This window comes from Aplidium turbinatum, chromosome 14 (assembly GCF_918807975.1).
Source record: "Aplidium turbinatum chromosome 14, kaAplTurb1.1, whole genome shotgun sequence".
NCBI lineage: Eukaryota > Metazoa > Chordata > Ascidiacea > Aplousobranchia > Polyclinidae > Aplidium > Aplidium turbinatum.
Genome location: NC_137485.1, coordinates 16,285,491 through 16,309,862, shown reverse-complemented (window position 1 = coordinate 16,309,862; position 24,372 = coordinate 16,285,491). Strand labels below are relative to the sequence as shown.

The following is a 24,372-nucleotide window of genomic DNA, read 5'->3' as shown; positions in this document are numbered from 1 at the left end:
ATCTTCATTGATGCCATACCAACGAGTCTGTATTTTTGTTGTCGTTTCCAAGCTTACGCCCAGTAGTTGAAGATTTAGATTAAGTGGACGGGAAAGCAAGGAAGCCAATCTTCGTGTCCACCTTCAGGCACGGTACCTCTAAATACCCATTGTCAGGCATTGTCGTCTTTTTTCGGGCAATGTCAGGGTTGCCAGTTTGAATTGGTCCTGTTTTGCGAATTATAATTTGGGTTGCGAGTGGAGTGAGGATTAAAATTATGGTCCAACAACCATTTAAAATGTCTGCCAATTTCTAAAAAAGTTGACGATGCTTGGCAATGCTCGACAATGTGTGGTAATTTTCCAGAATTTCCAGATTCATGATGTTTGCCCGCCCACTGGGCTAGTTTGGCTGCCCAGTTGCGGAAAATTTTGGCAGTTGCAAGTTTTGATATTGTTGATTTCTTTGATTTTCTATTATTTCGAATCGACTTCAATAGAATACTTACACTTTTTAGTGAAAAACGTCTTTCAACACAGACAATGCCTGACAATGGGTATTTAGAGGTACCCTTCAGGCACGCCTTCAAGTGTCTTGCCAAATTCAGCCACCTGCTATTGAGCGGTGTCGAACAGGCGACCTTTCGAACGCCGAGCACGATCATCTGGAACTCATTTGTGAAAGGGACTGATTTTCTAGCTGGGTGTTTTTGTAGCGGAGGCTGTACTAAATAATCGAATTAACTTTGGTGGTTGTCATTGGGACTCGTTCGCTCACAGGCAAAAATAGATCGAGAGAAGTAATTGAACTGGCCGTGACGAGAAAACCTCAACGTAGCCCGTTCGTGGAAATCCTTTCATTAGCAAGTCACGGAAACATAGAAAGGTCAAAATTACCGACTTAACAAAAACCATTTGGTGGTTTATCGATCAGTTGCTATTGAGTTTATAACGAATTTCCGAAGAAAAAAGAATTAAATTAAATTTCATTTTCATACAAGAAACGATAAAGCAACTCTGGTGAAGCAATACGTCGCAATGTCGTTCAAGAGAAGCGAGAATTTTGCTGAATTATGCGGTAACTCAGGCGACAAATGCAAAAAAATAGTCATCTGCCCATTCATACTTTTCTTATTGAGTGTCTTCCGAAAGCTTTGACTTGTTTAACAATGTACAAGACTCATGATATCCCCACAGAGAAAATCAACCGTTTTTACATTGATTCAACGTTTGACGTAAAAAAGGCTGATTTGCTGCCTGGGTCATTTTTACTTCGCTCAGCAAGTTCAGGTGAAATCATAAGAGCGACCTCTTCAACCCACACAGTTTGCAACGAAACAATCCAGCTAAAAAATCAGTCGTTTTTTACATCGAGTCAACGTCTTCAGACGAAAAATCTATGCAAAAAGAAGACTAATTTGCTGAATGGAGAAATAAGTTACAAACAAAATACTGCTACAAACGGAGAAAGCTTTGCCCAAGCTAAAACTAACATTTCAAAAACATTGAAAGTAACACCTTACATTGATACAACGTCGTTAGCCGTAATAAAAAAAAAAATCGGGTTAGAAAGATGGGGAAGCGGTCGGGTTGCGTTTATTACTTCCTTCTTGTTTCAAGCAAAAACTACGTCAAATGACAATGCATAAACGTCAGACAACTGTCAATAAAAAAAAAACGAATCAAAGTAGCAATTCTTAAGTTGTTGCCATGACAACAACACAAAATGTCTACGACAATGTGAATCAAACAGGTATTGGCCGGTTCAAACTGCCCATCCCAACGCTGCCAATGCTATCATCAGGAGAGCACACAAAAGCGGTGGGTTGGAAGTGATGTGTTGTTTCACACGCAATCGTGTTAATTGACGGAAGAGACATCAGCAAACTGTTCTAGCAACGTTGAAACGACGCAAAATATTAAATATTTGCCGGCTGGGTTATGCTTATGCTGAAATTAATCACTGCATTACAAAACACGCAATAAACGGAAAAAAATTACTTGCGTTCGTTAAAATGGAAAAAATATGCAAATTAGCTTACATTGTGTTGATCTTTGCCTTGCTCGTATACAGACAATTTTATAAACTCTTGATAAATTTTTGTCCTCTCATCATTAGAAATAATTCAATGGTGAATCAGTAGCACTGCACAACTTCTATGGTGCAATCCGCATAGCCCTTAACGTAAAAACACGTTGCTGGGATGTTCAGTTCATAGTAAGATGTAAATCATTGATCAAGGCCAAGAAGATGTAGGTTTAAACAATTACGTCATAGATGCAGAATACCAAACGAGCTCTTGAATGCAATGAAGTGCGGTGACAAACAGAGAGTTTTGACTCACTTTTAAATTCAATGTGGTGAATTCGAGACCAACTAATTGGGATTCAGGTTTTTTTTTAAGGTTTGGTTTGGGTGGCCGCTAAGTAGTTTTCAGAAACCGCAAGTGTTTCATTTAAATACCAAAAAATAGCCATAACTACATACAATCAACGCAACATAAAATGAATTATTCGACAAAGCACAGCTTAAATGATTGTGACAGCGACCAAACAGCCTGCCCAACACGGCCGCCAAACAAGTTTGCTGCACAATCAAACAAAGTGTGCTTGTTGGCTTCTGCTTGTTATGTTTCCACACGTAAAAACTGATCATTATGCGCCATAAATCAGAAATAAGCATTGACGAGTATCGAAGGTGCACTTCTTTTGTGAATAACTCTTTGATTCAGCTGTTAGCTGTACCTCCACTTATTCTTTTTTCCGGACGTGAACTATTGATCGTAGGCTATATTCGTATTATCGACAAGACATAGCGAGAAACAACCATTACTTTTCTACTGTAGTTGCAAAAATTTTGGAAAACCGCTCGAGAAATTTGGGGGACCGTTTCGGTCTCCCAAAACACCTTAAAAAAAACACTGTTGGGATTCTAGAAAAAAGTTCAAATGCTTGATGCGGCTCTTCACAAAAATCTTGTTGGGTAGATTTTAACCTGGTTTTAGTAGATTCAAATTCACGTGCCTACAAATATTGATAGGGGCTACTCAATCCGAACAGTAAACAACGTTGAAGGTTCATATTTGGAAAGCCTCGCAGAAGACAAGCGACACAGCTGGCGCTTACGTAAGACGACGCTCGTTGAACGACGCTCGCACGTCATACGCAAAGGACAAAGCTTTTATTTTGTTTGGCGAGTTGTTTTTGTTTTAAAAAACTGCATCGCTTTTTGTCGGTTTCAACGGTATGTTAACGTAGTTACAGTTGAGCATCGTTCGTTCTGCCAAATGCTTGTCAGGTTAAAGGATGAGGTTGACGTTGCGGTCAGTGAAAAGGTTAGCGGAGCACACAGCAACAAATAACTTTAACAATTTTAGCTTTTGCAAAGAATTAACGTTAAAAATCATCGAATCAACTTACAGCCAACCGTTTTATTTTCAATTATAAAGAACTCAAGAGTCAAAGATGTTCCATCTTGAAGTAAAAACGAAAAGTGACATTTTGCGTGCGTCATAGGCGAATCGAGCAATAACAGGAACGCAATAAAATTATCCCTTGGAATGACGCCACGTAATCTCCTGGGTAAATATGCGTCACAACGTCACGCAAATGACGCACGTCAATTGTTTAGTTGTTTTTTTTTAAACCGTTGTAACAAGGAAGCTGCGATGGACACCCATCACAAGAACCCCATTGTGTGCAAGCAAATAACTGTGTAAAACAAATTTACGTGCTATGAACCTTAAAGCCTTGAAAACAAACAAATATATACCTTACGTAACAAAAACCAACATTGACGAAGTGTTGGGTTGTTTCTAGCCTTTTCGACATGACACTGACAGGAACCAAATCGCGTTTCTACCCCAGCCGGCAAGTCGGTTCCGTTTTACACAAATTCAACGTCTGTGAATGGATGTAAAAACGGATTGAATCACCGGCAGAGGTAAGAAAGGGAGAGTGCAGTTTTTGTATGCTATGAAGAACAAAGTGTACGCATCGATTCATTTGCTGCCGATGTGACGTCACTCTATATGATGAACACAGCTCGTAAGTTCCACCGGTGACTAAAAGATTATATACTCAACTGACAAAAGGTGAAGGTGTGAAAACGACAACTTTCGCTTGCTGGATAATTACGTGGCCCTGCAAACACGCAACCAATAAACTCCCTGTCTGCCAACAACTACAATGTATGAATCTTGTGCGTAAAAATAAGAATTTATAAAATATGTTGATTGTGCACGACAGGTTTTCTATCTACCTAACGGTTATTCTGCTACGGCAAAAAGCTTCACCCATGCTTCATCCAAGTTTATGTGAAAAAAGGTTGAAGTGACAAAGCGAAACCTTAGAGATGGTGATGAAATTTAAGTCTTTTTTCTTGAGTGTTGTTAACACATCAAACGACAGCATTATCTTTTCTAGCTTCTCTTCATGTCTATCAATCAGGACACAAACCCAGCCAGCAAACCAGTTGCGCTTTTTTTCAATGATTCAACGTCTGTAGACGCCAAAACTCAATGAAAAAAAGTAACGACCTGCTGACTGGGTTGTTAAAACGCAATAGGTCAGCTCCTAATACCGACAAGAAGAACAAGGGTGTCATATGATAGTTAAAACGCTCTAATCCAGGCGCGAATCTAAGAGTTTTTTTCGGGGGGGGCCAGAAAATTTGAAAATCAATTAAAAAGAAAGAAAAAGCTAAACAGATATTAACAATGATACTACGACATATACGATATGCTAGAAAATAGACATTAAAACAACCATTTTCATCAATTGTGATGCCGAGAGACTAATATCAGCTGTTTAGAAGCATATCAAACCATTTGATGCGGAAACATACAATTTTTCACAAAATTTCGGGGGGCCCGGGCCCCCTGGGCCCCCCCATAAATCCGCGCCTGCTCTAATCCCTTTATTCGTACTTTTGCTTAAAAAAATTCGATCGTGCAAAACAAAGACGGTATAATTATGTAAAGAACTGTTGTTAGGAATGACACGTGCATTAAAAATAGTCACTATTGTATAATAATACACTGATACCTCACAATGTCAACATCATGAGGAATGGTACATGACTCATACCAAGCCACCCAATGACTAAATAGACAACACCCTTGATCCACAGAAGGAAATGTGTTCACAAAGATTGGCCAACTTTTGTTGATTTTGCGTCAGTACACGTGGCAGAAACGTTATGATATAATCGCTAAGTGCTTGCCACAAAGTCAAGTATGCTCGTAAACGCCATCTCCAGACAACAAAATCCGTCATTTTACATTGATTCAACGTCTGCAGACGTTGAATCAATGTAAAAATGACGGATTTTTGCTGCCTGGATCTGTGAAGATTGATCAACGTTTCAAATACATCGGCAATATTTAATTGATTTTTCGCCTGCACGGGTTATTACTTGATAATATTGTAGCCACTGAACGCACTTCGGGGTCTGCAGGTGTTGACTCAATGACGTTGTATCAATGACCAATAACGTTACAATAATCAAGACGTTGCATCAATGCAAAAAAAGAAATTGATTTTTCCGGCTGAGAACTAGCCTACAACCACCGCTGTGGAATCCGCTGTTCAAAACGGGAAAAAATATTTCAATTTTGAAAACTAAAGTGTTTAATCAAAGGCATCACGTGTTGACCCATCACCGATATAATTTCGGTGGTCACGGTTGATCAGGCAACGCAATAATGGAGTCCACCGCGCAACTCTGTAGCGGTGATGATATCAATCATCAAGCAACGTCGAATATACGTAGCGCTGACAGAGATAGGAAATTTAATTAAAAAATAGTTTGCATTTTGTAGTTCAAGCAAAGCAGCTGGACTTCTGTACGGCTAGGAAAGTTATCACTCGATTCGGGTTCGAAAAGAAAATATGCCGCCACGGCATGGGACGGGAATCTGCCTTGAATTAGGGCATTTCTGCAGCCATTGCACAAAGGAACAACATAAATTAACATACAACGAACGTTAAAAAGCATTCGTGCTTTTAACAATAGAAAAACAATATCAGATTTGTGGTGCAAAAGGATGGAAGATACAATAATGATTAAAAACAGACTTTTTTATGTACATAAAAATATAGTTTTTGCCATATCCAAGCTTGCGGTTGAAGATTTAGAAATTAAATTAAGCGGATGCTAGAAGGAGTTGCCCCTTTTTCATCGGCTCAACGTTTCTAGACTTCGAAATCATGTTGAAATGGAAGCTTATGTGAGATCAAAAAATCTTCTCTACGGCTTACCTCTATGCTCATTTCTCTGGTTTCCGACTCAAAGGAATTGTAGGATTTTTCGCACGAGTTGTCGAAGGAAGATTGCTTGTTGCTCCTGCACTGGTTCGAACAGTTGTTTTCGTGGTCGTAGTAATTCAGCTCACCGTTTTCAATCATTTTCCTGAACAGTTTCGTCCATTTTTGTCATAAAAGATGAATACGGTACCAGAAACAGAAAAGCATCAGCTACAAACGGCTACAAAGCGCAGGGATTTTAAACCAGGGGGTATCAAACTGCACCCGCTTTGAATTTATCCGCCACTTTAGAAAAATCAATTTTGATTCATTTGTGAAATCCTGTATATACTTTTTATAGACCGTGTTAAACTCGTAAAGTTAGTTTTGAAACAACGTCCGTTAAAATTAATCCGGTTGAAAAGTTACCCTTCCAGTGTGGGGAAATACGGGAAGTTTCCACAGTCTAGTAAAGCACGCCAAAGGATGGAGAAATGTGGTAAATTTTAAAAACGTGCAAGATTTGCGTTGCAATCGAGTGAGTCCAATAGTTTGGAAATCAATGAACCGAAAAGTCAACACAGAAGTCATCTGCCATGGAAGCTCACAGAGTCGCAGTGTTGAAATTTCATCGATCAGAGGTTTGCACGATTCAAAACGAAGTTTGAAAAAGGTTGAAAAAGCTGCTATTTTTAAGTTTGTGTCAAGAATAGAATGCTATGTTGCAAAATGTTAAAGAACTAAAACGTTAAATGCGTCTCAGTGCTGTGATATCAATAATTATGATTACGGACGAGCAAAAACTATGGTAAACCTCGTGTTGCTACCCAGTTAGCAAAAAGCGTTTCTAACTTTTATTCAACGTCTGCATACATTAAACTAATATGAGAACGATGTTTTTTCACTAGCTCGACATGCAACAGCAGCACCACACAAAGCTTGGGAAGTGGAATAGTAGGCCTATTTCTAAGCGCAGCCAACTCTCTGGCAGAAAGTGTGTCACGTTGTAGAAGAAACTGATTAATTTACCGCGTTTGTGAACGAAGTTTTCAAATTATTTTATACCATTCAAACATGCCACAAGCTACAATACGGCGCATGGTCCCGACACGTTCTTCTTAGTGCTGCATTAAAAGCAAATACCTAACATCACATGCACGGCAGAGAATTTGCCGTATTCCTTTGAACCTCTGAGGCCCAGGATCTATCTTTTTATCCCCAGATTGTCGATGCTTCCCAGGTTATACAGAGAAGCCACTGGGGAGCAGCCACTCTTTGGTCTCGTCCTTCACTACGGACAGACCTTCCGCTCTACTTGATAGACGGTAGATAATAAGATAGCCGGCAAAAGGATATGGAGAAGGTTGAATTATTATCTGAACTCGCTTACTCAACTGACTTGTGAACGTTAGATAGCTACAAACATCAATACCGATTTTCACCAGAGTTGTGGCGTAACTTGCCAAAGTATCAAACCAGTGTCAACCGACTAACAAGTGAGTACCACACCCGGTAAACCAGCATGCTGGTTGTAGTAGTCAAAAACCGTGTTCAAGTTCGAAGACAGATACAAAGTTTTAACTAAACGCACAATAAGGTTTCTTGCGTCGTCCCAACAATATAACAAACGGTTAATTTATTACTCGGTTTTATAAATTATAATCTTCAGGATGAGATTTTGATCACTGCTGCATGCAAATTATTGAAAATTTATTGAAAAGATGCTAAAGTCAAAGAAAGGATCAGGCACTAAGGCACATCCTCTATGGGCGATCAAAGACTGACTTCGAGCTAAAACTTCAGAGTTTTGTGTCATCTGCTGCATGCCACGATGCTTTGCGAATGGTAAATGGTTTATCTCATTATGTAAGTGCTCGTACCATGCAAGTAAAACAAACATATTTTGACTAGACGTAGTGCTTCACAAAATTATTCGCAAGTTGCTATGTTGATGTAAATTTTCAAAAAAATGCTTCATCATTCCACTGTGCAATGTTAACGCTCACTGACGAAGGTGCCACTTGAAGTTTGATCGTACTGGTCAACAACAGCGTGCTTTCTCTTGGATATTGTAGAATATAGACTATATTTAACTTTTAAAATGTTTCATTTTGTTTTGTGTGTTTTGTGGTAACTTTGGACTTGTTGGCCTGATAGATATAAATAATAATAAATAACACTTTATTATATGAGCAGAGGAGGTTTTCTTTTCAAAGCAATTATCTCTACGTTCCCGCAGACTATTTTTAAATTTTATGTATTGTATGGGCAAACAAAAGCTTTTCTTTTACTACAGTACTACTATTTCAAAAAAAAAACGGGCCTCTTTCAAAAATGATTAAAGGAAATAGCAACAAGTTTTCGAGGGTCTCGCACGCACAGTTGCCGAAAATAAAAAAATTTAAAATAAACGTCTAGGTTCGGTTTTAGAACCCAGACTTATGTAACAAGCCATTGCAGAAAACGAGAGAAAAGCTTAAAATTATTCACAATTGCGTGGTGGGAGTTGTTATGAATAAAAACATACTTTCTTTAGCGCCTGGACCGGACAAGAAGAAATGAAAGATAAATCTGACCGCTATCTTGGCATTAATTAGAGCACGACTGGAGCCAAAAATAGTTGATATTTATTTAAAATGACAAGTGTGCATAGAAAAAAAAAAAGAAAAAAAAAAAACATTTTAAAGAAAGCAAACAATTTCCGTGATAACGAGCAATGACAGAGCTTGGGGAAAACGAAATGTCGCGAGGCGAAATCCGCGCAACATTTGCAAAGGAGAGATATGATTCATCGCGAAAGATTCTCGGCTTCGATCTTGTTTTAAAACAAAAAATACAAACGCCACTCAAAAAAGCCGTGACCTTCACTTCGATTTTCTGCTTTCGTTCGTATCGATCGAAAGACGGATGAGCGGAAAAAGGTCGGCACCCGATAAACAAATCCACAGCGGTTTTTGCGTCGAAAATACATTGCCGGACGTTGAATAGTTGCAAACTGTTGACGCCTTCGCAATATTTCGATCGCAAGTGCCAAAAAAATCATCATAAAACCAATCAAAGTCACCAGCATTCACCAAAGATAAGAAACCGAGTCACCCGTGGGTGGAGAGATTTTCCACTGCAGCTCTTGTTCGATAATACTTTGACACATCTAACCAACGTCCAATTACATACGTTCATCACTTTTCGTCAAAGTCATCAAAAAATCAGCAATTGAAACCAAGGCACAATGACCCAGTTAGGAAATCAGTTCTTATTTACATTGCAATTACTTTTTTACAATGTAAGAAAAAGCTGTTTATTGGCTGGAAACACATGGCAATGGCATCAACGAGCGGTGTTAGAAGAAAAGTTAACGATTGGCGGTTCCTTGTTTGCCAGAAGAAGGAACTAAAACTGATATTTTCAAAAGCTGAACAGCAGCAAGTGTAGGGCCATCTTAGTCTTGTCATAGTCGGCGGTAGATCTTTCGTTTTTCGGCAACCGATTGTAGCAAGAACTGACAGAGACATGATATCGCTGTCAAGTCTTGCTACAATCGGTTGCCGAAAAACATAGTTGAATGCCATTTCAAGTGAAATTTGAAACAGTCGCTTTCGTAACTTGAAATTGAAACGCGAAGAGAATATCAAGGCCGATACCAGTAGAAATAACTGCTAGAATTGACCAGAGAGCAAATCAACCGTTTTTTGCATTGATTCAACGTCTGCAGACGTTGAATCAATACAAAAAACGGTTGATTTGCTGTCTGGGTGGATTCTTAGTTTAAAAAGTATTAAAATATTACCGTAACATTACTCCATTGATTCGGATTGCTCTTTTCCAATCTTTGAGTGTTGACTTTCCCGCATAATTGACAAACTCTTTCGGTGTGAGCCAGTTGTCTCCGTACTGAAAATAAATGTCACAACCAATCTATGGATCATGAATGCACTTGAACAACTTTCTTTCGTCTCGGAAACGTAAAACTAAACCGGAAAACTGCTGTTTTTAAATTAACGATGATTGGAATGCGCTGTTAAGTTGGGACAATTCGAGCAGTTTCACATCTAAACTTCCTGCAGGTCAATTCCACACAAAACTTATTCATTTTGATTGTTCCAATAGATGGAAAATGGGCGGTGAGGGGAAAGATTAGTATTATCACAATCACATTCATTCAAGTTTATAATAAAAAAAATCACATGAAAAAAACTTTTATGTCTGTAAAACTGTTTTCGATAGACCAGGGTTAGCTGAAATGATTTTTTTGGCTTTTGTGGGACATCACAAATTCTTTTTTCATTTTTTTGCAGAGAAACATGACTTTTTCGAACAATCCCCGATAGTTTGCTGTGTTTTACTATTCCATGAGCGAGTAAGAAGCCTCCATGAAAAAAAAACATCACGATGGAATTTGAAGCAAAAGTGCTGAATGAACTGAATAAATCTTGTTGCTTTGGGTGCTTCAAACGGATTTTGTCTTCTGCATGAACGAGACTTGTGTGTGAGGAATGACAGGGTGTCGTTTGCGACGTCACCGATTTAAATAACCTCTGTAAGACGAATCACGGTAGCAGGAAATTTGAAAATAAATGACATTTTTGCGATGCAAGTCACGTGGCGCGCAAACCGGTGGGAAATATTACAGAAGAAAAGCAAGGCTAATGCTATCTCTAGTTTGCCTTAAAAAGTAAGGATCTCTTACCTTAACACACTTGGCGTTGATGCCTGGACAAATAAATTTTTTCCATACCAGGTCTGCTCGGTTATTTCCACAAGTGATTGGATACGTGGCGTCCTCCTTCGGCTTGGGACGTCTGATTACATCGCGTAACGTTAAATTTGCGTCCAAATGTTGAGGCTTGTTTCAACACAGACCCAAGTCTTTCCACACAAATATTTAATAAAATCAGTCGTTTGTGCGTTGATTTAACGTCTGCAGACGTTGATTTAAAAAAGAAGTATTTTGCAAGCTAGGCAATCTGCTTCAATTTTAGGCGAGGCGGATACAACTAAAAATAGAAACCTATTCAAAACTTATAAATATATGACATGGCTTTTGGTGGGATTATTTCGATTTCGGAAAAGAATTCTCACGAAAATACACGTAAACAAACAAGCCATTCAAATGCCAACGCTCAAATTAAACGATCCTTATGCAACTTGGTAAGTCACGGTAATAAAATATGTCATTGCAATGTGAAAAAGCACTTTTTGAAACTTCGAAGAAACAAGAGCCGGACCATTTCCAATGGAGGCTTCCAAATGTCACACAAAGCACTATTCGGCTGTTTTTAACTCAAAATAAAGCTTATCATAACTGTCGACAGATTCTAGAGATCGATCAAAAGGGTCGCGTCGGTGTTTTATCTTCAAAATGAGAAAGCTTCTTTTGAATCTTAAATTGCAGTCTTGCAGAGGTTTGAATCGCAGACACGAGTTTGGTCATTGCGTATACTTCAAATTTACAGTTATTGCAGAGGCAAAGCAAGAAAAGTCATGAGAACAACTGATGTACTTCCAAGTCTACTGCCCTACTGAGGGCTTTCCGTATCATCACACGGGTAAGGTTTTCAATTGTAAAATAAAGTTACGCGTTTGAAGCTAGCCAATAACTGGTGTACTCACATTTCTGAGTCTCCTGTCTCGGACTTCAGTAGTTGTATACTTAGCGGTATAGTTGTAATGAGCTGTTGCTTTTCTGAGCTGAAATAATCGCAAAACATGCCAGACTGTTTTAACATCACAGCACGCATACAACTTAATATATTCAGCGAGTTGAAAATTGGCGTTTTTAAAACTACTGTATTGTCTGTGGTTGTGAGAAAAAATACAAGATCTTGGAAAACGTCGAAAAACTCGTCTAAGTCGAAACTGAGATTTCATTTCATGAGTGAATAATCAAATATGACATTCGATTATTTGGAAGCTTGCATTACGTTAAACCTTCACGTTTCAGTAATTCAACCGTTGATGCTACGCAAAATGATCTTGGTACAAAAAAAAAACAAAAAAACTTGACTGCAACATTGCTCCTTACACGTCGCTGTTGTATCGAATTGTGTGGGAGACCAAAAGCTTTGCAGACTAAAGTTCATAAAAAATTGTGGGCTGTAGAAAGTGGATTTCGTATTGCCAGAAATCCCAGATTTAGAAGGGAAGCGCTTGAAAATAAAACTTTGGCTGCAAATTTAATATCACAGGAAAACGTTTTGGCACGATCACCAAAAAAAAAAGTTTGGTGACAACACTCTTTAAATAGGAATAAAATGACTTTCTAAACTGAGAAAATGACATGAGATTTGCTTCATTCAGCTTCGGTCTAAAAGAAATACTGCAGCTAAAAATGCGTGCATGCTAAATTTGAGCCCAACTAGAATGATGCATCAATTTACTGCAAAACATTCAATAAAAACTTTAAAACAAGAGGCGTCAGCAACTGATCTTGAAACAAACTCGTATCAGCAACCACTGGTGAAGCTGCAAACTCTACATCGAATTCATCTCAAGAAAACAGTGCAGCAGATATGCACCTTCCTTCAACTTAGACTACTGCCATGCGAAGCTACACTTGGAGTTTTTGATCATGACTGACATAAAAAAAAAGAAAGAACATGCAAAGCTTTCAATTGTCTTGGCTGGACGCAGTTGCAATCAAAATTGGTCCTTTTCACATTGATTTGAATCAACAGATGTTGAAACAATGTGAAAAAGACCAACTTTGCTAGCCGGTAGGTTTTTACACCTGCATCGTAAAAGTTGACTATCACACGTAAGTCATCACCAATGCAATTTTGAGGGCTCGTCTGCCAATAGGTTCACTGGATTCGATTTTCAATTTAATGAAAAGATGCGAAAAAAATTGGGTCATCGTTTTCGGTGTTACATGCCCAGACAGCAAAATCCGTCATTTTCAACGTCTCCAGACGTTGAATCAATGTAAAAATGACGGATTTGCTGCCTGGGGGGTGAATGTCTGCTACAAGAAACATTCGTTTAACACCGTGAATGTTTCAATCAAAAATATTGGTGTTTTCATCATTTAACTTTAAATCAACGTACATTATCATCAGTTTGTAGATAGAAAAAAAAAAAAAAAAAAAACTGGTGCCAGCATCTTTTCAACTCCCAATCACAAGCCGGCAATGGGAGTTCGTGTTAGACACAATTTAGTTGATTCCATGTTATTTAACGTTTTTCAGCGATTAGAAAGTAGCTCGGTGATGGGTGAAAAAAAGCAAGATCTACGAACGGTTCAGCAGAAGAGCAAACCTTTCAACGAAGAGTTACGAGGTGTCTCGTTGTCCCAACAACACAGACAACAAGATCTTGAGGAAATGAATTTTAGCAATAAAATTTCGACTGCAGGATTTCGCACATGTGCATGATTTTGCAAAACGTGCTGGAACAAACGCTCCCAAGTCAGCGAATCAGCACCTTCAACGTATGTACACGTTGAAACAATAAAAAAAAGGATTGATTTGGCACGTGAAGGGAGATGAATAAAAACGCTGTAAAAACTTCTTTTGACCTCATGTCAATATTAATTACTGAATCATCATAACGTTTTCTCAGAAGATTCATAATTTGCAACTGTAACTCACAAATCTAGACATGATGGGTTAAATGTGCAAGATACATTGGTCGGGTCATTGGAGTGGCTCGAATGAACGTAATTAAGTGTCAAACTGGTGTAAATGCAATAAAATTCACACTCGATTGCGTGCTTGAAAGTGACACGACGAGTGGGTTACCAAACGGCTCAGCAATCGATAAATCTTGCAAGCAATTCGGCTGAGGAAATTATACCCAACAACAACTCGGTAAATATTTATTTTTCATTTTGCAAGTGTGAAAAACCAACCCGAAAGCAAATGGAAGAGAAAGACGAAGATCCGAAAAAGAGAGATCATGATGAGAAACATGTGCACATGGCATTCGGCTGAAGAAAGGAGACGCAGAATCCAAGAAAGCAAATCAGTCCCTTTTTACATTGATTCAACGTCTACAGACGTTGAATCAATGTAAAAAACGACTGATTTGCTGTATGGAAGAGTAATCGGTGAGGGAGAGCGATTTGAAGCAAAACCGGTCAACCGAAAAGAAAAATCACATAAAAAAAATAGTACACGAGCAATCAGCGAGAACTATGGACTTGATGGCACTCGGTGTCCATAAAAGAAGTTATTGACTCACCTTGAGTTATATCGAAGAAGATGTTGCATTCTATTATCATTGTTACTGACGCTTGTGGCTGGGAAAGGAGCAGGAGGAGTGACTGTCACGAGATGAGGATCCTTTCCTTCGGTGCTGCACAAGATGGGGTAAAGATACATTTTTTCTTGGCAATGGTCATAAAGAGAAATAAAATGTAGCAACAGAAATACAAAGCGCTTCATGCTTCACTGACTATAGCAATATGTATCACCAAAGCGAACAGTGTCAAGTGCAAAATTTCGAAGCTACACGCTGTAAAATGAAAATAGCCGACGAAAGAATAAGCGCTAGGCTTCTCAAACTTTTGTTCTTATGCGGCCAAATGTCAAAAAATATTTTTCTGTGTGACCCCTTGGTGGACCCACTAAAGGTGGACCCACCAAATGCCAAGAAAAAATGGCCCACTTTTAATATGATTAGCGGCCTCGTTTGGAGTCGCGACCCATAGTGTGGGAAGCCCTGGAATAAAGCTTCATTTTTATTTTGTTTGGAATCGATGAATAAAACCTCATTCTTATAAAGCTAACTCGGCTTTCAATCGTACACAACAGCTGAAAGATGTGATAAAATCATAGCTGCTACTTTTCATCATCAAATTGAGAACAAGGCAGCGCAAGCGGACCACCAAGATGGTAGCCCAGATCAGTTTTATTATAAATTGTTTTAATGTGTGCAGATGTTGAATTAATGTAAGACGGATAGATTTAGGATTAGGTGACATGTTTTTTTTGTGCTGCAAATGAACGTAGTGTCCATATTCAGCTGACAAGCTTGGTCATTTTAATTTTTCAACGAGTACCAACCACTGGCGTAATACGCGACCTAGTTTATATGAGACGTGAATATTGTAAATTACACGTTTACAAAAATTTAGTGATAACTGTTAGTTCCACAAATGACTACAATGGTCATTTTTTGATAAATATGAGCAGTTTCTAGTGCAACATTTTGCCTCTTCACAGTATGCAACAGCAAGGTCTTCATAAATCAAGCGTTATTTTGGCCGGGCCATCCGGCAAACAAAATTTCGATTTTACATCCTTTCAACGTCGCCAGACGTTAAATTAAATGAGCGAAAGCTTTATAAACAAAAGTAAACAAAGCCGCATCAATCCGTTAAAATTTACCAGGCGGCTGTTGTTGCATGGTCGACGTACAGTGAAATTCACTGTATTGCTTCAAGTCAGAATACCAAATAATTACAAGAGCTATTTTATCAGTTTGCGCATAATGATCTATCTTCAACAGGGTTGAGGAAAGCTCTGGACCGAGCTCTTACTTCTTTTCAGAATTGTTTTCATATAAAAAAAAAATGTTGGTTGAGCTGCGTCAGTTTGTCAAAGCCCGGATCCAACGTTGCTCGTTTCAAACTACTTTGAATCAAATGGAACTTCCCTTAACAGCAAAAATACATACGCTACAACTCTTCTTAGAGTCTGTTCTAGTTAGTCATCGTCTCACACGATCAGTATGTCTGTTTAATACACTAATAAAAAATTTCACTCAAGCATAAATTAGTCACAAAAAATGAATAAAAGACAATTTGTTTACACGCAATGAATACCTAACAGGTTATTTTTGACCACGCAAAGATGACATAAGTCAGCAAGAACACTACATTTAGCATTACAAAAACAAAAAACAGTAAGCTAATGTTTTCGGCTAGTCATACAGCCCTTTTTAAGCCTATAAGAAAATATTTTAAAAAGAAATTCTACAGAAAAATATAGTATCACAGCAAAAATATAGTCAAATCTAAACATTTGAGAAACTTGCTTAACTAGCTCATACTTGTTTTTATCATGTTAAATGTAGTGTTGTTGCTGAGTTATGTATGTTTATGGTTTAAAAAAGTTAACCCTCTACCCAAATTGTACACAAAGATGACTACACACATCCCGTAAAAATAACAAAACGAAGCTGTTTGACCAAGAATGTAACCTTTGTTAAAGGGGTCATGGATGTGAACCAACAATATCTAGCTTAACCTTTTAATTCAAGTTCATTTCGATTTGGGCAAAGTTTAAAAAATTCCAAGGTGAGTCATCAGTGATAGTTGTTTGTTAACATCCACACGGTTTGTTGAATTTCGCTTGATTGCCCGAAAATTTCAACATGGTAAAATGCACACTTCGGTCGTGGTACAAGTTTGCAATGTACAATTTTGAAATCTCTGCGTAAGATAATACTGTGCCAATAAGTGTAAATGTAAATTGAACTAAAATGTTGGCACTATATGTGTGCCAAATTGTAGAAGCGTCTCTGTGGCTGCGTAGTGAGTTTTTTTGCTGCGACGAGGAAACTGCAGCCGCACGACCATGACCTTCAAGTAGGTCGTGGCTGCCATCAGAGTAAAATCATGACACATCTTTTTTAGCTTACCCGTGTAATCTGTAAACTTATCGTTTTTTTAACCATGCCAAAATCAATGTATATCAAAACGTTTGCCTGTCCTTTAAATTATTTCAAACGTTCTATTTCAAAACCGGTTATTTGAAGCCATTTCTGAAAACTCGATCGCAAGCAATATGAATTTTACACCCTGCTTGCTGTGTTCGACAAAACAAACTGCCCATCATAGAAAATTACCGTAAACGCCACTATGAGTGATATGCCTCAATAAGACAATTATCATACGTCGAACCAATGTAAAAAACGACTGATTAGTTGTCTGGGGTCCAGCGAGATAGTAAAACACAGAAAATAACATTTGAAAACAATTGAAGAAAGATTTCTATACAACGCAGCAATCTCAAAAACAAACACATCACAAATTATTATCACAAAATTGCTGATTTAATCATCATCAGCTGCAGAGCCACTGAAATGCATTTCACTCTGTTTTCAAAGGAGAATGTATTTTCGTAACTATTCGTAGTGAAGCTGATTCAGTCATCCATTTACTGGTGATGTCAGTTAATCGTTTTAGCACACACTTTTGCCTGGATTACCTTTTCGTGATCAAGAAATATTACATCAGATCAAATTCAACAATCTATGTCCTATGAAGTCAATGGGGCTAGACTAGAAGTTGATTTAAATCATGGCTCTGATTTATACTTACCGAAGGACGACAGTTTTGTCAGCGATGTCCTCCTCTTTAATTGAACTCGTTGGTGCATTGTGGGTAACCTCCATGGCACGTGGACCTATCGAGTCAGAATCCTGAACGAAACACACAAAAGTTGACAACGACAAAAAAACTTTTTTAACATTGACATTAGAAGGTCGTTAAGATTAAGATCTAATACAGAATAAGATGAAACGTTAACTGGTAAATAAGGGAAAAGACACTCAGCATTTGACGTGTCTCTTCAAACAAGGCCATACCGCAGAAAGAAACCGAAAGCAATGTTCTAATTTTAACTGAATACAACTTTATAAAAAAAAATCCAGTGTCAACGGTGTGGTGTGTGTTAGTTCATAGTTGGACAAAAAAAAAAAACAGATAATAGACAATCTTTTCGGAAAAAGTCCCGCCAAATTGGTCCAAATGCCACAGTATCGAAATGAAGAGTTTTCGCAAAAGCGGGAACAGGTGTAAATACGGGTCAGAGCAATCTTCACTCAAGTGTTGAAAAAAGTACAACAAATAAACGGCTGTTATGTGGTAGCGATAAAATCTCTAAGTTGCGACAACAACACAAATGGGCCACACAGTTGTGTGTAGGTTTAAAAACAAAGGTGATTTCCGAGAAATTCAAGAAACTTTTTACTAGAATAAAGGCCAAAAAGCGATGTCGAACGTCGACCAGATTTTTCAAACTTGCGTCTTTCTATCCTTCATAGCCATGTGACATAGTTTTAAAACGTTCAATAGGCATTGTGAATTAAAAGTCAACCACTTCAATGGAGTGGAAGGTCTGCGTGTCTTGGATGATAAAATAAAATACTGGTTGCTCTCTTTCTAGTAGCCTTCCAGCTTAATCCGGGAACATCGTGAATCTGAGGTGGTATAAGGATAGACCCTCGGCCCTAGAGGCTCACACGACGACGAATTAAACAGGTAATTAAAACATTCCATATCACGCGTAAGCTCGCAAATCCACGTTCTATGATTGCGCGCAATTGTACTCAATCTTGTCAAATGACAGTTCAACTGCAGTTGACCACCAGGCCTTCAACAGGCGTGATGCATTTCACGCAATGGTGAAAATTGACATAACGCCAAAAAAAAGCAATTTGGCCTTACTGAGCATAGCAACAAGCTTGTGAAAGCGACTGTATGAGAAACATGTGAAATTTTCTGTGCATGAGACAAGCACCATCACAGACCCATGTGGATTATTTTCATTGAGATTTGGGCATGGAAAATGTTCAAACAACTTTGTGACGAAGCACCTCACGGTGAATCAAACATGAATTTTGCAATAGAAATGTAAAGACTGCCAAATCATAGCTTAGGAAAGTTAATAAACCTTGAAAAAAGAAATTGAATAGACAACAAAATGAAAACGTAAAAAGCCGTTTAAACTTGCTTTTCAAGTTGGCTATCTTTCATGCATATTGGATACACAAGAGTGATAGTGGCGAGCTATGCAAACCAGAAAAACTACTTATGCGATCAAGTCCAAACCATCATGGACAACAAAGGACAAATACATAAAAGCAACATATCTTCTTGCCTGTGAATGCTGTTTCTTTAAAGTTCGAGCTGCAGTCGTGCTGGTTGAAACATCCATTGATTCTGCACTAGGTGTTTTCATCGGTGAACTGCAATGGGATGAACATGGGTTGGGTATTATAATCTCACAAACGCAACGTCACATCTACGTTGAACGTGAATTCTGCGATCATGTACTCGAGCAATGTATTGAATTACTGAACAGGGTAACGCACCTCACAAATGGATGGTATCTATTTTTGAGCCATGATTCAACGACAAAGCTATGTCGATTCTTTCTCTGTTTTAAAATCTATTCGGCTTTTATGACGTGCGAGTCGATAACTGCTTTTGCGGAGTTACGTCACAATAAACAAACAAACGCGCCAAATGGAGCAAAAAGAAGTCTTTGGCCTTCGGGCAAAGCCAGCACGCAAAATTAGAAGACTGTGAGTCTGTGACTTCACGATTTAACGCGTCAGCAGACCAAACCAAACCACTATTTCCAGGCGAAGAAATCGATCGAGCAGAAATAAATGAGCGCTCGCAATAATTTCGCACTGGACACGCACAGTTTGCGTTTAGACTTAAAAGCACGTTTCGGTTGTTTGTTTAAACAGCGCAGGAATGTGCCAACCAAAGCAATTGTTGATGTGATGTTTATAATGGGCTTGCATGTTTGAAAAGTAGGAGGGAAATTCCGCTACGACACAAGGTTCACCGAGGAAAAGAAATATCTTCCACTGGACAAAAGTCAATACCACAAACAACTTCTCTGTTTTAGTGTTTATCTTACTTCATGGCTTCCCAACGCGCTTTAGTTTCTCACACCAGAACTACTTCAAACGAAATTTGTTGCGGTACAAGCATAAAAGAAATTTGTTGAGTTTCTGTTGTGCGTATTTCCATTAATTGCAATAATGCTGTGCTTTTACAAAGCGCTGTATCCATCGCACCAGGGGCTCCATCCACTTTTAGAATTCGGCGGGGTGATTTTTGGACAGTAGGCTAAAATCGTCATAGTCATTTCAACTTGACTCCAATGAGTGTGGGGGGGGGGGGGTGATCACCCACCCTTGGATAGAGCCCATGCATCGCACATATGCGTTGCTCTCAGCGGTTTATCGGATACAACCGAGAGGCGTAGACTGGCGCATTATTAACCTGAGCCTATTCCTTCACCGAGTGCCAAGCACGATAATACAATACAAACAGGGTATCGATCCCTTGCCTACCGGTTCAGAGACTGGTACTTTAACCACTTAGAATTGTATGTTTGTTCTGTGCGGCATTTTTAATTATCACGCTTTCTCAGATCATTTTTCACAGTGTATATTGCACAGTTTCCTCTGCACTTATAGTTCTATTTGGATCTATCCGTTCACTTTTTCAGCCAGCAAAGGTTGCTATCTTCACGTCGATAACATGGCAACACGTGAAAAAGGCAACTTTGCTTACTTTGAATGTCTAAAAAGAACAGAATAACTAAGTAGAAAGAATCCCATTATAAAGACTTGAAAAAGTACCATACTAATTTATTTTGATAAAAAACAAAAGAGCAATTTCTGAATTTCAAAACGAAACATTCTTACATTGAATCAACGCTCAACTTTATTTGAAAAATGCAACAAAACTTAAAACAAGTTTATTTAATCAGGTGTGCAGGCCCAGGGAGAGAGATTAGTACAGTTTGCCATGCCAAAAACCAGTAAACTGATCCAAAGGCTTAAATTAAAACCTACACTGTTACTCGCTGCTCACAAAGTAACGTTGTGTAGACGTGAAGTGACGTTTATATTAGAACAACAATGACGCAAAGTCGGTATGGTCGGTTCCCTCTAGTCTACAACTACACGTTGCGTGCGGTGCCAATGATATTACGAGATTCGTGCGCTGGAATGACGCCAACAAATACGTCATCACGCGTGCGCGGATACAGACAAGTAAATAAGGTGCGAGCATGCGTGGCGTCGCGCGCGCGTGCACGCAAACACACGGCATTATTTTAAGATGGGAATGCGAAAAGGTTTTCTGTGAGTGGCGACTTGAAATCTAGGTCGACACTGATAAAATCGGATCTACTGTGCTATTAACCATTTTGTGCTGGGTTTAATTGTCTCAGGCACAAAAGCCAATGAATTCTGTCTTCACTGGCTTTTGTGTACATGTGGAGCTGCAATGGTAGACGCGTCATGTGAAATAATTCAATTAAATCTAAGATAGAAATGCATAAATTATGCACGCTCTCTTCACTCCGCTGGGAAGAAAAGCTCGATTTATACTAAACAGCAAGCGACTTGTTTCTTTACAACTCGCGTGGTAGTGGCTTGAAAATGCTGTTGTGATGTCATTTGTGACTGAGCAATCCGTTTCAATCTAAACCACTTTGCTTCCTCAATATTTAGCAAAGATAACTTTACTTCAACATTTGGCAACATAATTCTCACAAAAATACACCATATTTTGGCAAGCAAAAGCATATCCACTACCCTACAATTACTTCAAATGCTTATCATGAGTTGAATGATTGACATGTCAAGGATAGTTTTCAGCATGGAAACATAGCCCAACAACTGCTTAAAATCTGACTACAAGTAGTACAGGTAGAACCTCTGGGATTGACGAAACAGCAATACAGTTGTGAGCAATAGCAAAAAGTTACGGTATTTAATAAATTTCAAACGGGAAAGTTTTTAAGTTACCCTTTGTGTGATGTGAGTTACCAACTGACCCACCCCACCTATCCTTTCTACAGCTGAGTGCGAATCTGTATTGCAGAGTTGTTAGACAAAGTTTTAGTAGTTTTACAGTACTATAACTACACCGCGATTAAGGTAAAAACAAAACAGTTTATAAGCCTTCACAAACTGTGAAATGTTGAAGGCATGCACAATGTACATTACATAAAAATAGTGTACCATGAAAAATTACGGTACCTCAGCAACGTGGTAGGACATATTAACCACAAAAACATCATGCATGGGCACTGGGCAGTAAAAATACAGATTAGCATATTTTTAAGTTCTTCTAATCGCCTACTTTTGCTTCAAGCTCAAGAATTGATAATAGTGAACTTTGTTTGACATTTGTCCAGCATTTTAAAAGACATGGGACAACACAAAATAAATTTCGTTGTTGCAGCATACATCACCACTGAAAAACTTATTAAGAAAAGTTTACTGCCTCACATATTAAGCATTATATATGATATATTTTACAGTTTTACAATAATTGCCATGTTCAATTGTTCATATAGCTTTCTAATTATTTATTCAGCAAACAAAAATAATATGTTTTTCACTTTTTCTAATGGATATTTGCTTTAACAATAAAACTGAACTTCAACAGTATCGATGAAAACAGTTTAGGTTTGGTTGCTTTGAACCATTAGTTTTTTTGTATTGTTGGATCCATTCTCAAATTGGGTCCTACTGCATGGTCCTCATAATTTCATACTGTGTAAATCAAATTTGGTAAATAATTTATAAAATGATTCTTTATAACAAGATTGATGTTTTGAACTTTTACCTTCTATCATGGTGAGCAGCTGGAGATCCCACCGGTTGGGGGAGAAATGTTGGAGGACTTGTCTCAGGTGGCATTGAGGACACACTTGAAACTTTTGGTAAATCTAAAAGATATTATCGCTTTTTACATTTTTATCCCAATAGGTTAGGATATCATCATCACGATTGTACTTGCAATTTTCCATTTCAGGTGACCACTTCCAAAAGAGGTGTTGGGTGTAACAAGGGAACAAGTAACAAACTGTATCAAAACAAAAACAGCAACACCACATTTCGGTGCTCTTTGCTGTAGTCATTTTGACATAGACAACCTGGTCATCCCAACACCTCACTATTTTTAAAATCTTTGAACTGATTGCACAAAGCTTCTTGCTCGCTTGTTTCTGTTTTTGTCACACTATCTCGGCTGTTTTTACAAGTACAATATAACCATGTAACTAATATAACTAGCATTGCAACTTACATCTCATCATTATTTTTTATGTGATAATACAACTACTGTTATCAACAAATATCGCCAAAATCACTGATTAAGTATTAGTTTTTACTTCAATAACATACATTACATACACTATACAGTATTAGCTAAAATTGTGTTAATCAGTAAAAAGCATCTTTGGTACAGTATGATTTTTTTTACAAAAAGTCATAAAATATATATATAATCATTAAAAAATACTGCTGTTGAAGTGCTTAGCATTGTACCTGGTGATAAAGGTGTAAGATTTGCTTTGGACATGGCAGTGGCAACAATATTTGGAGCTCTAAGAGATGAAACATCCATGTTGATGTATTTAGTGTTTCACAAATTTTTTTTTGCTACAAAACAAGTAGACAAATCAGATGACAATTTACTGTTTTTCTGTTGATTAAAAATCTTTTTGATGCTTCAGAAATAAACCAATACAACAAATAAAAAGTACCTAATATCTACTAAATCGGCCATTGTAACAAAACTTTCATTCCAATTGGGTACGGTAATCAAAGAAAATAATTCCATTTAATAGATGTTGCTTGTTGTGGTTACAGCTTTGCATGTGGTCTATACCAGTGCTCTTTGGTCGTATTTCCTTTCATGCACCATTCAAAACAAGAATGTTTTATTTTGCGCTCATGAGGCAGCGAAGGAATATGTAGACATCGAATTAGCTGCTTCAATTATCTTGGCATGCCACATTCAGTATGTACCTTGCCGAAACACACTCAAATGCACTGGAGCAGTCTCAAACTGACATCCTTTCTAGAGTAATGTAGATGTTCTCACCATTTGGCTGCTATTTCATTCACCTTCATAAATTATAATTGATGCACTAAAATGGTTTTTATAAAGCATTCTGGCTTCAGCAGCTTTCAGGTTTAGGTCTGTGCTATGGTATTACAAGCCTTAAAGCAGCCGGCGGCCATGGCCGTTAAGTAGTGCTTGAATGACCACCAGTGCTACCTCCTCAGTCAGCCAATTTGGCCGCAGGTTTCTTCTAACTAATTATTTAATTTTGCAATAGAATGATCCTGGATTAACTGTCGAAAATATCTAGTATCAAAGAGTGACGCAGAATTAGGTCAGCGCATAATCACAATATAACAGCGTCATAATCACCACTGTTGTATTGTGAGGAAACAGTTGCTATTGTATAATATGGAAAATATCCAGCTGCGATCACCAGCTATAAGTCTAAATTCAATTCAATTTTATTTTTCATTGCTGGCGCGAACATGTAGAGAACGGTAAAGTAAACACACGAATTTGGCACCAACAAAAGGGAAAAATGGCAAAACCAAAGGGTTTAAAATATGCAAAAACAGTGTTTGGATGTCACT

General features: G+C 38.1%; 1 protein-coding gene across 4 annotated transcripts in view; it reads right to left on the bottom strand.

The window, feature by feature from the left end:
- Window positions 1-23,429, bottom strand: part of LOC145783282 (glucocorticoid modulatory element-binding protein 1-like) — a 35,759-nt gene extending 12,330 nt beyond the window's left edge. For 2 of the 4 annotated variants that reach the window (XM_082595113.1, XM_082595114.1), the window contains exons 1-9: window positions 23,260-23,429; window positions 22,556-22,658; window positions 19,050-19,137; window positions 17,489-17,589; window positions 14,404-14,517; window positions 11,836-11,913; window positions 10,913-11,024; window positions 10,013-10,116; window positions 6,241-6,391 (exon numbers count right to left, since the gene is read on the bottom strand). In XM_082595113.1, the coding sequence (XP_082451239.1) occupies window positions 6,241-6,391; window positions 10,013-10,116; window positions 10,913-11,024; window positions 11,836-11,913; window positions 14,404-14,517; window positions 17,489-17,589; window positions 19,050-19,137; window positions 22,556-22,658; window positions 23,260-23,338 (930 nt within the window). In that variant the 5' untranslated portion in view covers window positions 23,339-23,429. Of the gene's footprint in view, window positions 1-6,240; window positions 6,392-10,012; window positions 10,117-10,912; window positions 11,025-11,835; window positions 11,914-14,403; window positions 14,518-17,488; window positions 17,590-19,049; window positions 19,138-22,555; window positions 22,659-23,259 lie in introns of those variants that run through there. The other 2 variants (XM_082595112.1, XM_082595115.1) reach the window with 2 other exon arrangements.
- Window positions 23,430-24,372: the final 943 nt, after the last annotated feature.